The sequence below is a fragment of the Schistocerca cancellata genome, chromosome 6 (assembly GCF_023864275.1).
Source record: "Schistocerca cancellata isolate TAMUIC-IGC-003103 chromosome 6, iqSchCanc2.1, whole genome shotgun sequence".
Classification (NCBI taxonomy): domain Eukaryota; kingdom Metazoa; phylum Arthropoda; class Insecta; order Orthoptera; family Acrididae; genus Schistocerca; species Schistocerca cancellata.
In genome coordinates this window covers 640797574-640814086 of record NC_064631.1, presented here as the reverse complement: position 1 = coordinate 640814086, position 16513 = coordinate 640797574, and the positions used below count along the sequence as shown (strand labels likewise).

Here is a 16513-nt window from a genome sequence, read left to right as displayed (position 1 = left end):
CAATTTAGTATTGGAGGGCAGCGTGGATGGTAAAAATTGTAGAGGGAGACCAAGAGATGAATACACTAAGCAGATTCAGAAGGATGTACGTTGCAGTAGGTACTGGGAGATGATGAAGCTTGCAAAGGTTAGAGCAGCATGGAAAGCTGCATCAAACCAGTCTCAGGACTGAAGACCACAACAACAATAACAATAACAATAACAACCTACAACAGAATATTTTATCACATGACCCATGTTTGTTATTTGACAATATACCTAACAGTGGACTTGGGTATATGTTGATCCTTGTGAAATATATCTGATGAAATAAATACTTTTAGACCTGAAGTGGTAGGGAGCTGGCTGGGGAGTGGAAAAGAGCTGCGAATGAAAATAAAGTTTACTACAAGGAATTTATTAACACAAAAATTGAACCTCTTACCATGAGAAAATACACAGTTAAACACATTCCTTGATATATAGGAGAGTAAGATGACAATTAAAAAAACAACAACATAGATTGACCCACGCTGAAGGGCCAAAATGAAATTATCAAGTAGCTCAAGAACATCAATTGACTCTACTCAGCAACTGTGAAAATGGATTGAGGCCCAGTGATATGTATCTTGAACAGTTATGCCACAATAATTTAATGTTTTAAGTAGCTACAGTAGAAGTGGTTAACAGAGTTGCAGGTTAAGACCAACCAAATAATTATTCTCCACAAGAGAGAAATGGCTTAAGGCCCAATGACAAATATCCACCATGGTGAAATCATTTCCAATAATACAATTATGTGGCCTGGTGCATGAATCTGATAACCCACATTTAAGAAAAAAAAGTTAGTACAGCTGAGTGACAGTTAATGCCATCTGTTATTTGCTAAATAATGGAGTTTATATACGTTTCCATTTTCACTCCACAGAGGCCATTAGTGGTTCTGTGTATTTGTAACTAAGCATCCTCTTGTGCAGTACTTTGAATTTGAAATATTGAAACATACTATTAATTGGATAAACATATGAATTTGCTTATTGTGAGAACCACTGATTCAATTAATGTAACTGAAGGAGTGTACCGTATCATCACTAATGACCAAAGAGAATAACTTAGTGAAATCTGAATATTAATGTTGCTAATATTCTATTTTCCACATTAATTTCAAGTTAGACAACATCTAAGGAAAGAGGAAGAAAGCATAAGCATGATGAATCACTGTGGCACAGGAAAAAAACAGGCAATGAAATGTAGAGATGGAAAGAAGTACATTGGCTACTAAGGAAGACATGATGCTAAAATTAAAAAAGGTAAACCATGTAACTGCTCGAAGAAATGCTTCCAGAACATTCAAGAACATGAGGTCCAATATCCGATCTCAATAGTACAGCCTTACCGATGCCACTGCTCAGACATTATATTTCTCTGTGAATGCATTACACTTTTGTCACCAAAGACGTGTTACGTAGCTAGCTCCCAAGAAAAGAGAGAGAGAACTATCAGTGTACACCACCATCTATTTGTAAGTACAGAAAACATTGTAATCTGTTAACAAGGACTAGCCAGTGCTCTTGGAATTAAAATTGCATAAATTAATTATATAACTGACATGATGAAAGTGAATGGAACATTGACAGAAGACAAAATGGAAAGAATGCCAATCAAGACCAAACAATACAGCTGAAGAACGGGGGAATATTACTCGAGATTTCATTAAAAGAATATCAAATACGAGAGTCATTTCACAAGAAGACATAATCCTAATAGAAAGTAACTGTCTCCAGAACTCTCTAAAAGAATGCTGTAAGACATATATATGGAGAGTTGTGCTGGCAATGCACGAGAACCAACAACATTCACCTTGTTCACACACATTTTCAGAACGTAATTTAATTTACATTTTGGCAAGCCCAGTTTTGATATGTTAGAGAAATGACTATAAGAAGCACTAAATCAGAAACAGAGAAAAAGGAGCATCCCAAGAGACAAAGAGCTGCACCTTCAGAACACTGTAAAAGCCCAAACACAAATGCTGCTGGAAGTGAAACACTTTTCACAACAGCATTTGATATGCAGCAAATATCTACCAGTATCACATTTTATTCCAGGCAACTGTGGTCACAAAACCTTTAAGTCCATGACTCTAAAGGAGAATGTCACATGCATATGTGATAAGAAGTTACTGCTAGTCGGGGATCACAAGAAGTACTATCATGTTTGTACGCATACCTGAAATGATTAGAAGGCTCACAGAAGCCAAACACTTGATTGCTTGATCATACTCATGTGGAGGCCAAAACAAAAACGTGTGTGTAAACTATTCCATACAGTGTAACACCAATTTCTTACACCTAGGCATACATTTTTATCTTGTGACTATGACTTCGGTGTTAAAGAAAAGAAGGAAAGGAAAATCCCTGCTTTCTCTACACCAGAAGGCCAGAAGGTTGGTATAAATTAGGAGAAATGTACAAGAGAAATCAGCTTTTCATGTGAAACAGAAGGTCCAGGAAGACTGTCAGTTGAAAATTTGAAGAACTATCTGATATTTAGGAAGAAAGACACTGATAACATTGTGAGAATACAAAAGGCTGCACACACATGATTAACCAATGCTTACCAGGAAAATACTGCATTGCATAGTCACACAGCCAGAAATGGAAAAATACAAAGCAGTAAACATTGCAAGGACAGGCAAGATACCCACAACATGCCTAACACCTGTCCACCAATACTGTCTTCCAATCAATGAAGATAAACTGAAGGGCTTGAGGAAACTGTGCCAGTTTATACATGAAGAACATTGAGAATTTTATGCTGGACTGAGGAGGAAAGTGCCTACATCATGCAAACCACGGGGTAGAAGGTGACAGATCTACAAACAGAAGATGGGGAACAGCAACACACACACACACACACACACACACACACACACACACACACACACACACACACTGAATGTGTCGGAAAATTCAGGGGATGATGATGATGATGATGATGATGATGATGAGTAAGAAAAAAACTTATTGTGGTTTATCAGGTCCATGTAGTGAAAGGCTTAAATTTTGTTTGGTGCATATTTTCATTTTTATTTTTTTCATAGAGAAAACATTATGTTATATTGCCAAAAATTTGTGGATAATTAGTTTATATTGTTAGCTTTGAAAAGGCAAACATAAATAAAATATAATCCAATCACAACCTGTAAAATATCACCAGTTTGCATTTTATTACAAATCTCAAAAGTAACATTGTGTGGGTTCTCAGGTTCATGCATCAGGCCACAGAATTTTACCTGCAATTTTCATTAAGGAATATGGTTCCTCACCCACAAAGACCAGTTTACCAGTAACATTGGCCAAACTTAAGGGGACTGAATTACTCTGCAAGGAACCTTTATAGCATTTCCAACAAAAAGAGGGTAACAGAATTAATGGCCAGTGGCCATGCAACAACTTTACAACTGGTGGAGGTGCTTCAGGGTTTATGGAAATTAGTAGCACACACAGAGAACTTTACAGCACAATGGCCAACCAAAACATCACGTGTCGCTTAGATTGACTTAAACAGGATTTGGAAGAAATTGGTGGCATTGAAACACCAAAGCAAGACAAATGCTTGATTTTAGAGATTACAAGAAAGCAAACAGAGGCAGTAGCTGATCAAATATACAGACAAAATCAACTAAGCCTGGTGGACAGAAACTGTTAATAAACAAATGACAAGACAATTATTACACAGGCAGCTAGTTCAGAAAACAGCAAATGACAACTAATGCAGACTTGCTATAATCAGTTTGCCAGCTGTCTTATAAGCTAGATACCTTTTCCACAGACATTAGAGGATTTTAAAAGATCATTTGGTAAATGCCACCATACCAATCAAAGCATACAATGAGGCCTCTGATAAACAAGGCACTAAATAACGGCTAATCTGTCCTTTGACGCACATGTACGTATGATTGAACACTGTCCTTACTAAATATAAACACCACTGCATAAGACAAGTTTGACAAGCACCATGCCCTTAACACAATTCTAGTGAAATGCCAAAACCATAAATGAATTAAAAGTCTGGCGAGTGTTGAGTAAACACTACACTACACTACACTACACTACACTAGATAATATTCCAGGCAGGCACTTAACAGTTAATCTCAGCACGAAGAATGTTAAACACTATTTTAGTAACATGCACGACACATCAAAGAAAGCAGGCAAGCACTGCATAAGCAGTAAGCCAGGCAGGTAACTACAGAATGATTTCACAGAAAGCACATAAAGCATGTCTTGCACACACAAACAAGACAGCCATATTGCTCAGTAACATAACGAATAGACAACAAATCAAAATCTAATAATTATTTATCATAAACTGAGAAAATGTGTTCAGAAAATTGGCCAGATATATCCTAGAATCACAACACAAACATGTGCCTTCGGCTCACAATAGTGGACCAGAGGAGTGACAAACATCAAGTAGGCCCAAAAGGAACCAGTATGCAAAGGCTCACACATAGGTTGAAAACAAAATTACTGCTTCACCATATAATCCACAATATGGCACTAAACAGCTCCCCGAGCAGGCTCACTTCCTTGAATGTTCAAATGTTTGTGAATTCCCAAGGAACCAAACTGCGGAGGTCATCGGTCCCTAGGCCTACACGCTACTTAAACTAACTTATGCTAAGAACAACACACACAACCATGCCTGCAGGAGGACTCAAACCTCCGGCAGAAAGGGTCACGTAACCTGTGCCGTGGTGCCTCAAACTGCGCGGCTAACTGACAGTTACAACACCAACCGTCATAGTGCCAATAACACTGCACAGACCAGCCCACCACCTATCAACTATGTTTGGCCCATCAGACTGCTCACACTTCCTCGATAAACCCAGACCTCCAACTGCCCATTGCTGCCAGCGAGTCACTTGCCATCACTAGCTGGGCACATCCCTTCCCTTCCCCCCCCCCCCCCCCCCCCCGTCTCCCCCCCCCCCCCCCAGCAGCTTGCATGACCCCTTGTGGCCCAGTGTTTTCTCTCATCTCCCAGCAATGGACCACAAACATAGGGCAGTTACAATCGACAGTAGACTGCCAAGGATGTCGTGTGTGCGTGGCATGGGACCCCTACAATCATCCTATATTCAAACTCAATATTCCCTGTCGTCTCATTCCAACAGGAAACACTGATACATTTCAACTGCACCTTTACATCATTTTACTGATGTCACACTGAACATATTCAGCATTGGCAGATAGTGCTTTTTGGTTGCGAAGTGTATTTGTAACTATTCTGTGGCTGCACTATTGGCATTTTACAATGAATTATCCCGGAATACATTTTTTCCATTTCAAAAGCATAAAGTCAAAATGACAATAAATACACAACTAAAATATGTCAGTCAAATTTTCTACTGCAACTTCAAAAGTAAAGCAATAACAAACTAGTCTACTGATGGAATATTTATACAAAATCACACAGTGAATATTCACTGGTGATAATTTAATTGCTACTGTGATACTGAGTTATTGTGTAGCTGCTTACCTCAATGTCACTTCTGTGGAAGGATCCGGAACACCGTTGCGAAATGCTTTCCTTAGTGTTAAAGTTTGGTCCTTCCCGTCTACATGACATATCTGCCCCTGGTATTTTCCCAGAGTGTCACCACAGTCAATAGATACAGTATAACCAATCCACTTCTCTGCCATGTTTACGTAATATTTGTTTCTACAAAATACATAAATTAAAAATGACAGAACATTAAATATTAAGTGCTTGTTCCTATACAGTAATGACTAATAACAAACTTAAATAGGAAAATTTCTCCTCTGAAAAAATAAACTTAAGGGTGAATCTCCAAAGAGTCCCAAACCAAAAGTTTTATGGAATAAAGCGAAAAAGAAAAAAACCAGCAACCACTTACTCACAGGCAACTGAATGATAGACTTTAAGGATCAGGAAATTCATTACCTTAATGAGTTCTTAAACTAGGCTCTTCTGCATTTCCACACCTATTATTCCAGGTTAGTAGCAAGCTGTCCTGCTGTGTAAGACAGTACAACCACTATCAAAATTTGGAGTAAATTTATGATCATTGTTTAGCTCTAATTTCAAATTTACTGAAACACAAAACAGAATGTTCCACATGGCGTTATTCTGGCTTGAATCACTGCAACTTTATGAACCAGTTACTGCAACTTTATGAACCAGTTAGTTCTCACACCATCAAATCTGAATGCAGAGTCGACAAGAAATTTAACTAAAGACCCATTCATTGCAAACTGTTTGTGTTTGTCACAGTGCCTCCATCCTCTGCACTGTCAATAACACACAACCACTGACACCAACATCCGAAATTGCTGCAAGGTGGCAGCATATGTCTGTCATGGATTGACTCATTGCGACAAATGCCCAATAAAAGCTACAGTATAATAGAGTTAAGACAGTTCAGTTCAAAGAATCTCATGAACCCTTGGTACTGAACAGCACAGAAATAACTACTTCTTCTGCAAAGAAAAGGAGCACCATAACTTGGACTGGACTGCACTGAACACACAAATTCTAACTGTAAGAAGTTGTCAGTGTCACTTAATTCCTACAGAAATATAAAAATGTGCATCCTTTGAACTTAAAAACAAACTTTTAGTCGCTAATACTGTCCATACTCTATTACCGTGATCCTATTTTACAAAGACTATTGTACGAGAGCTCACACTGGCTGGACTGGCAACAAATGGTTGTGTGTGATACATATGTGATGTACACTTTTCCGATATGACTCCTGCCTATGAACAAATATCACGGGCACGTAACCATAAGTGTAAAGACTAGCATACCCTTTTCTCCTCTATTGTCTTCTCAATCATTGCACTCCCTCTCATTTATCTTCAACTTTTACTCTACTATGAGAACAGCACAGAAGAAACACCTATTCTCAATAAAGTACAATCCTCTCCACCACTACAGGGTCGACCAAAGCGTCCGATCCCACCCGTTGGCTTTGACCTGTGACGTGAGGCTGTTGTGGTGCGTGATGTCATGACGGAATAGAGTTTGGTTTGTGAGTGTGGCGTGTATGTAGGTGTCATCGTGTTGCGATTCGTGGTGGCCTCTGGTGGTGTGTTTAAGGGTTTCGTGTTGTGTGGGGTATTGGGTTCAGTGGCTGGTTCTCGTTGTGGCTGTGTTTTTGGAGTGGAATTGGTTTCAGTGAGTTAATGATTAAGTGTTTTTGCGTGAAAGTTATTGTAGTGCTGTTCACTGTAGATTGTGTGTTAATATGAATAAATTAATTTGTTGTTGCTCTTGTTAGGTATGGATATGACCGATAAAATAAATAGTGTGCAACTCCATGCTATGATGGGCACGACTCAGTTGGAACTGATCAAATTTCTACAGCTTTTCGGGTTGACTGCGGAGGTGGTTAAGTGTGCTGTCTGTCAGAATGAAATGACATTGGCAAAAGTTCCGGCATCTAGGACCAGGGACAGTCATGTGTGGCGGTGCCATAGGGATAACCTATGGCGCTCCATATGCTGCGGTTCCTGGTTCGAAAAGTCTAGGTTGGACATGCACGAGATTGTGTTGTTGGCATATTACTTTTGTGATAGATCCTCTCAAAGTTTTTGCGCACATGAGACTGGTGCGAATGAGATGAGTGTGCTTGACTGGTTTCTGTTTTGCCGTTAAGTATGTTCTGAGTTTATTAAGGTCAGGGATAAGATGGGTGGGCCTGGGGTTGTGGTGAAGGTGGACAAGTCGCAGTTTGGGAAAAGGAAGTATGGGAGGGGTAAGTCTGTGGTTGGTCCCTGTGTGTGGGGAGCTGTTGTGCCAGGGGATTGGTGTTCGGAATGTGTTTTTAGGGTTGTGTATGGGCGGTCTAAGGCGGAATTAGTGGGGTTAATTGAGGAGTTTATAGAACCGGGTTCCACTCTAGTTTCCGATGCTTTTTTTTCTTATAGGTGGTTGGGTGAGAGAGGGTACAATCATTTAGTTGTTAACCATAGTTTAGAGTTTAAAAATTATGAGACGGGGGCTTGTACGAATACTATAGAGGGAATGTGGGGGGACCTTAAGTCAGTTCTCGGGAGGGAGATGAGGCGCTCTTCTAACCTTCAGTCTCATTTAGATGAGTACTGTTGGTGGAAGAGCGTCCCTGAGGGCAAGTGTGTGTGTGTGTGTGTGTGTGTGTGTGTGTGTGTGTGTGTGTGTGTGTGTGTGCGTGCGCCCCCCCCCCCGGGTTTTCTTAAAGGGCTATTAGTAAGATGTACAGGCCGAAGGTGGTTAGTTAGGGTGGTTTGGCTGACTGGCTGGCTGGCTGGCTGCAGCGCAGCTCAGGAGGGGGAGGGGGGAGTTAGTTGTTGGTAATGTTTGTGAAAGGGGGGGGGGGAGGGGGAGTGTGTTGGTTTGTGATTTAGTTGCATAGGATCTATTTTGTTGCAGTTTTTGTGGAGTTGTAGTGTGCGATTGAGATTTTTTTTATTTTGCATTTGTGTATTTGTTTTCGTTGGTTTTGTGTGTGTGTGTGTGTGTGTGTGTGTGTGTGTGTGTGTGTGTGTGTGTGTGTGAGATTGTGGTGGCCGACCTAGGTTGCGGCGCTGGAAATTTGTTGTGGTAAATTTTTATTTCCCTTATTTTAAGTGTATTTGTTGTGTGTTGGGGGTCAAGGGAAGTGTTCCATTACAATGTGTGGTTGCAGCTGTAGGTGTTCCGGTATCGGGAGTTGCTGTTTAGCTATATAGGTCAAGGGAAGTGTTTGATTCCAATTTGTGGGATCGGGAGCTGCTGTTGAGTTATATAGGTCAAGGGAAGTGTTCGATTACAATTTGTGGGATCAGGAGCTGCTGTTGAGTTATATAGGTCAAGGGAAGTGTCTGATTCCAGAGGATATTGTGTTTAGTGGAATTTGGGAAGTTTTGTGTTGTCGAGTTTTTTTGTCGTTTTGTGTGGTTTGGTATGGTGGTGTGTGTTTAAATTTGTTTCTATTTACTTTGTGCCAACCGAAAAACCCACCATTTCCCATGCTTGTCACGTTAGTGTCATTAGGTTTGGGGGGGCGGGGGTTTGTTGTGGGGGAGAGACCAGACAGCGAGGTCATCGGTCTCATCGGATTAGGGAAGGACGGGGAAGGAAATCGGCCGTGCCCTTTCAAAGGAACCATCCCGGCATTTGCCTGGAGCGATTTAGGGAAATCACGGAAAACCTAATCAGGATGGCCGGACCCGGGATTGAACCGTCGTCCTCCCGAATGCGAGTCCAGTGTGCTAACCACTGCGCCACCTCGCTCGGTGTGTCATTAGGTTTCTTGTGGAATGTGTGTGTGTTGGTTTTTCAGTGTATTTTCGTGTTTGTTGTCATATTTACATAATGACGTCATAGGCGCCATATTTGAGTCATGGTGTTTGGTCGTTTCCGCCATATCTGTGACATCAAGGGTCAAAGCAGACAAGTGGAATCGGATGCTTCTGTATTTCCCCGCTACACAACACTGCCAAGTTCTGTAAAAGTCATGGGATACCTACTAGTATCACACTGGACCTCCATTTTCCCAGTGCAGTGCAGCAGCTCGATATGGCATGGACTCAACAGGCCATTGGAAGATCCCTACAGAAATACTGAGCTACACTGCCTCCTTAGCTGTCCATAATTACAAAATATAGCCAGTGCAAGACTTTGTGCATGAACTGACCTCTCGACTATGTTCCACAAATGTTAGATGGGATTCATATCAGGCGATCTGGTTGCCCAAATCATTCGCTCAAATTGTCTAGAATGTTCTTCAAACCAGTCACGAACAATAGTGGCCCAGTGACATGGTGCATTATCATCCATGAAAATTCCATCATTGAATGGCTGCAGATGGTCTCCAAGTAGCCACACATAGGCATTTCAAAGTCGGTGCTCCGTGTGAACACAGCCCACACCATCAGCTTGCACAGTGCTTTGTTGTCAACTTGAGTTCATGGCATTGTGGTGTCTGCACCACACTCGAACCCTACCATCAACTCTTACTAGCTGAAATCTGGACTCATCTGACTATTAACACCAAATTTTGCTGCATTATCTTAACAGATATGTTCTGTCGTACATTCCACGTTAATTTTTGCAGTTATTTCACACAGTGTTGATTGTCTGTTAACACTCACAACTTCACACACACGCCGCTGCTCTGGATCGTAAAGCAAAAGGCCAATGCATTGGCCGTGGTAAGAGGTAATGCCTGGAGTTTGGTGTTCTCGGCGCACTCTTGATGCTGTGCATCTCAGAATATTGAATTCTCTAATGATTTCTGAATGGAATTTACCTTTCCCCTATCCCCAACCACCATTCTGCATGAAAGTCCATTAACTCCTGTCTTGCAGCTATAATCAAGTCGAAAACCTTTTCACATGGATCTCCTGAGTATGAACGACAACTCCAAAACTGCACTGCCCTTTTATATTTTGTGTAGCCGATACCCCCGTCATCTGCATCTATGCATATTGGTATCCCATAACTTTTGTCACCTCAGTGTGCATGAATGAAGCAATTGCATACTTAACCACTATACCACGATTTAGTGGTTATAGTACTAGCTGTAGAGCTAATTATGTTTACTCAAATAACCTTAAGGTAAACACTAAATCCTGAAAATCTTTATGTTCAGCTTATATCAAATATCATTATCATCAAATTTTCCTTATTAAAAGCACAAGTAATTTATCACATTGTTTCTGCTTCTAAGTATAATGAAAGGGAGTACAGATGGTTGCGGTGACAATGTGGTGGGGGTTATCCTATGGCACTCAATGGCATGATTAACAGTGGCAATGCTGAACATCAACATACTATATTCCTTTTATGAACAGTGATAACAAGACTTTCTGCTCAAACAGTGTTACTATGACAGCATCCTATGGTAATGTATTAGTAGCTTCCTTGAGAACATTTAGATATACATCTACATGTACACTTTGCAAGCTACCTTACTATGTGTGGTGAAGGGACTTTGTGTCACTGTCAATTTTGCTTTTACTGTTCTAGTCGTGAATGATTCGCAGGAGAGCAATTACTGGCGAGCTTCAGTGTGAACTGGAATCTCTCTAACTTTACCTTCATGGTCTTTTTTGGCAGATATACACAGCAGGAAGCACTATATTAGTTGACTCTTCTAGGAATGAACACACTAAGAATTTTAACAGTAGACCATACCATGATGTACAACACCTCTCTTGTAGTGCATGCCACTGGAGTTGACTGAGCATCTCTGATGATTTCCTGCTCACTAAATGAACCTGTAATGAAACGCATTCCTCTTCTCTATTTCTTCTCAATGCTGTCTGGTACACATCCCACACTAACGAGCAATATTCAAGTATTGTTCAAACAAGTGTTTTGTAAGCTACCCCCTTTGTTGATGGACTATGTTTCATGATTTTATTTTCACTTTAAACTGCACAGTAAAAATACTCCTAGATATTTTCTGGGCATGGCAGCTTCCAGTGATTGTTCTGCAATTGTTTAATCACACAGTAATACTTCTTTCTGCCTATTTATGCAAAATATGTTACATTGTCAATGTTGAGGGTCAGTTGCCAATCCCTGCACTATGCAATGATCCACTGTAAGCCTTCCTGCATTTTGCTACAATTTTGTATGCTTGACTTCTCTGCATACATCATCTGCAAAAAGCCTCATTGAATTCCCAATACAATCCACTGTGTTATTTACACATATTGTGAAATTAAACAGTTCAATAAGTCTCCTTTGACATACACCCATGTTACTTTTACACCTGAAGATTTCTTTCCATAGAGGATGACGTGTTGTGTTCAATTTAGTCACACAGCTGGTCCCTTAGGTGGCAGTGCAGAACAATATCAAACACTGTACTGAAGTCTGATAGTAATGTGGAAGTATGAAGAGCTGTCATTATCAGTCCTAGGGGAAACAAGTGACCCCACAACTGCCACCAAGACAAGCACTGCCTGACTCAATACTCTGGTAGGATCAATCCACAACCTTCCTTGTCATCATTGGGAAATCCATACAGAAAGGTGAATGGACATTACAGACAGATTATTCAGATCTTTGCAATACAGAATACTTTTCACAAATTAGATGTTGTCAACGTTTGGGAGTGAGAGGATGGCTCCCTTTATGGACCAGACCCATCACGACAGCCAACTTGCTGCAAATGCCCCTGATACCAAAACAGACCAAGCACACACAATGCTGTGCAAAAGCACCCCAGTTCTTACAGGATTAGAGTGAAACATTTTTTCTGTTCATCAATTTACTTTCAAGTAGCAGAATCACCAATTATGTTTTTCTTTCCACACACATTCGTAGAACAATTAATGCCAGAACAAGAAACTTCACAAGAGGAAGGGAGGAAGATAGGCAGGATTTAATGTTCCTATACAAAATAGATCACAAGAGACTAAGCACAAGTTCTGAATAAACAAGCTTGGGAGAGGGAATCGAAAGGGTGAAGGGACATCTGGTAGTGTGTTTCCTTGCACTGACCTTAAAAATTTACATAGCCCAAAGCAACCTGAATGGCCAGAGGTGTTTCAACCTAGTTCCTTATGGATTTGTGCCTTATCGCTTCCAACACCTCTCAGCGCTAAAGAATGGCGATTTGTATCCAATTTAATACAGCTCTTAAAACATATCAAATCATTCTAAAGTGTTGATTCAAGTATTTGTTAGTGTAGCCATAATAAAAGCAAAGTATTGATCGTAATATGAAAATGAATTTCCCCTAATGTGCATAACAAAATTATGAGCTTACTACAAGAGCACACTGAAAAATAATACCTACAAATTTACGTGAAAGCCCTTAAAGCTTTTTATATAAAACAAATTTTATTAACATATTACATCTTTATTCTCCATGTCTACACATTTATTTCTCAACATGGTCAACCTGATGCCAAACAAATTTCTCCCAACGAAATACCAGTTTGTTAATACCATCACTGTAGAATATTTGAGTTCTTTGATTGGAGCCACAATCTCACCTTTGCTTGCACCACTTCATTATCATCAAAATGAAGTCCTCTAAGTTTTTTTTTAAGTTTTGGAAACAGAAGGAAATTTGTTTTGGAAACAGGAGGAAATCAGATGGGGCCAAGTCGGGACTGTATGGAGGATGATCAATGATAGTGAACCCAAGGCTTTTGATTGTTGCAGATGTCACAGTGCTCTTTGTTGGTATCACATTGTCATGATAAAGGACAGGGTGCTCTGTGAATGGATGAACTCTTCTAATTTGAAATTCAATAACAGCACATTGTTTCTCAGGCATCAATATAGTAATATTACACCGCCATGTTCCATGCTACAATATGCAGTCCCTAGCAGCAGAAGGTTGCAAATATGTAGACATGACAACTAAATACGTAGAATGTTAATAACATTTATTTTATTTAAAAAGCTTTAAGAATTTTCACATAAAAAATTGAGAGGCATTACTTTTCCGTTTGCCCTCATTTTCTATACATTCTACAAAGTTAACCATCATCGGATTAGAAACTTCCTGGCAGATTAGAACTGTGTGCCGGACCACGACGCGAACTCTGGACCTTTGCCTTTCGCGGACAAGTGCTCTACCACCTGAGCTACCCAAGCACGGCTCACGACCTACCCTCACAGCTTCAATTCACCCAGTCCTGTGAGGACAGGTTGTGAGTCATGGTTGGGTAGCTCAGATGGTAGAGCACTTGCCTGCAAAAAGCAAAGGTCCTGAGTTTGAGTCTCGGTCCAGCACACAGTTTTAATCTGCCGGGAAGTTTCATATCAGAGTGTGCTCTGCTGCAGAGTGAAAATCTCATTCTGGGTTATCTGGTTAGTTTAAGAGTTAAGCTGCAACACAGTTGTCACAATGAATGCTGGTTATACTTAACTGTGCATCTATAAGCAGTCCTGTAAGCAGTGTCACAGTACAAGTATTAATGCCCTAAATAACAAGCTATTAAGCATGAACACTCAAAGTATTAGGCTGCAAAGTAATAGGGAATCACAAAAGATACGTTTTCATTGTCAGAAATGTTACAAGTATTCAAGCACAGCACTACAGTACAGAGTTTTACTGGTTGTAGTGGGCAATGACAATACTATGAACTTATCAGTAGCATATCATATGACCACTTGCAATAGCAAGTGAAGCTTTCTTGAAAGATTTTTCAATACTGAATATAAATTTACACGTTTTTCAATACTGAATATAAATTAACATGTTTGGAAGTATTTGCTGAAGATATATGGAGTGTGGCCTTCTATGAAGCCAAATGTGGATGATAAAAAAGTATTGGCAATCACAACAGAAGACTTTGAAATGAGGCAATACAGAAGGATAGACGATTAGGCTTAGATAGCTAGTGCAGATAATTGATCAAGAAGTACTCAAACGGATTGGGAAAAAAAATGAATTTAACGTACAACCTGTTTAAAATACAGTATATGCTCAATTGAAAGGACACATACTAAAGCAGATGTAATAGTTAGTTTGGCAATGGAAGGAAGTGCGGGGGAAGAGGGTTAAGTTATGAAAGGTGTCCAAGGCTTGTCAGCAGTAATCAAGGTCAAGTAGATTGAAATTGGTACTTCAAGATGAAAAGAACTTTCAAAAGAATGACTAACATGGAGACCTGCATTGGACCAGTCTTCTGACAAGAGACCAGAGAAATATCATAAAGTACTTCCACTGTTTTCAGAAATGCTGACTGTCACTCACACTCAGTGAAAATTTATTAGATGAAAAATGAATAGTAGTTTACCTTGGACATCTGAACTCTTTTTTAAAAACAGTATTGCAACACCATAAATCCAGCTTTGCTTTACAGTTAGTGACAATTACAGTGGAAGCCAAGAGATAGTGGAGGTAACTTCTGAGTTAGAAGTATCTAGTACCAGGGAGAAGAGAACTTCCCTTACTATAAAGGATTACTTCTAATAAAGATGAAGGGCCGCTTCAAGCAGTATTGCAAAAGTCACTGGGCTATCAACAAAGCAAAACCCATACATATACTACCCACAAACATTTCAAAACTCCAAGGACAATGCCAAGACATTTTGGAACAATATTATGCGTTATTCAAATAAGCTTAGCAAGGCAAATGATCCAGCATTGAGACATGTCCAGAAAAGATCAATCACTTTGACATCATATACACGAACAGCAGAGATCAGTTTTCACAACTCATCTGCTGGATCACAATAATAGTCACTCTTATAGGTCCGATATTTTCAAGTACAAAAATCTTGTTCCATCATGGTGAAACAAAGCAAGAAAAAATATTCTGATTTTATTTACTGTAATTGCCAAAGTCTTTGATTCTGTTAGAAAGAAATTTCTAACGGGGAAAATAGAATTGAATGGTATTATTAATAGCATTTTCCTTGGCTGGATAGAGCCATTGCTTACAATCTATGACCGAGAGTTCTGAAGAAAATTTGTTTAATAAAGGTTTTCGAGAAGCCAAAGAACAACTAGGCAAAGAATCAACATCAATCACAACACTATGAGGGTAGTCATAATGACTGTAACAGAAAACCAACTACTACATTAATGAATGGTATCATGGGAACTGATCTGAATTCAGATTGGGGAAATATTGGTACTCTGTAAGATTTAAGCTTAGCCTACTTTTATTATTGACATTCATGATCCACCAGGAACTTATCAAAAAACAGAGTTGATTGCTTGTAACTGGAGTACAAATGACCACAGGTACTGAAGGAGAGATCATGGTCCACACATTGGATAAAGCTTCATGTGTGAAGTCCCAAGGCATCAGAAAGGATAAATTCTGGTGGTACCACTTAATGGATACGTTAAACAAAAGGCTCAGTTTTGCCTACATTACAGTAAGAAATTTCTGTTACTGTATTGACCTTACTCGTACCACACAGATGACTCTGCTCGGTTATAGGATTAACGGAACTTTATGTGTAATAGGAAGCACCGTTATTATTGTTTTGTACGAAGACTAGTTATATTAATCTTTACCATTATTTTACATAAATTCAATGGGCCTTGCGCTACTGAAATGTCTATTAGTTTCTGTGTACAATTCTAAACAAGGAATTTGCACTCCGTTTTGTTTTTCCTACATGACCATTCAAAACTTCATTAACATGAACATACTCAATGGTGAGTTACCTTTACGTTTAATGATGTTACGAGCTCAACGTTTTCTCCTCGAGTTACAAATAGTTTATGGTGAGGTTCGACGCATGCAAAATAACAATTTGATCGACATTCTCAAATCGTTTACTCAGTTACGATTTCAGGCACTTCGCTTATTGTTAAGATATACTTTCCACATCATACGTAACTACACGGATTGCATAGAACGCTTTCAAACGCGAAAATGATTTACAACCAAAATGACAGTACTCGCGTGCAGCCTGTCCGCAATTTATTTCTTCTTCACCTGCAGTATCTGAAGTTGTCAAACAACATGCATTTAATTCTTGTTTGTAAAGATACTTTGCCTATTGGTTCTAACCTCCTTCGATAGTTCGACCTATTGACACACATGCAACG

At 39.6% G+C, this 16513-nt stretch overlaps 1 protein-coding gene across 1 annotated transcript in view; it reads right to left on the bottom strand.

Annotated features, from left to right (window-relative positions):
* Nucleotides 1-16513, bottom strand: part of LOC126191241 (enhancer of mRNA-decapping protein 3) — an 82757-nt gene that overhangs the window by 66006 nt on the left and 238 nt on the right. The window contains 1 exon segment of the mRNA XM_049932050.1: nt 5527-5709. Coding sequence (XP_049788007.1) covers nt 5527-5690 — 164 coding nt within the window. The 5' untranslated portion in view covers nt 5691-5709.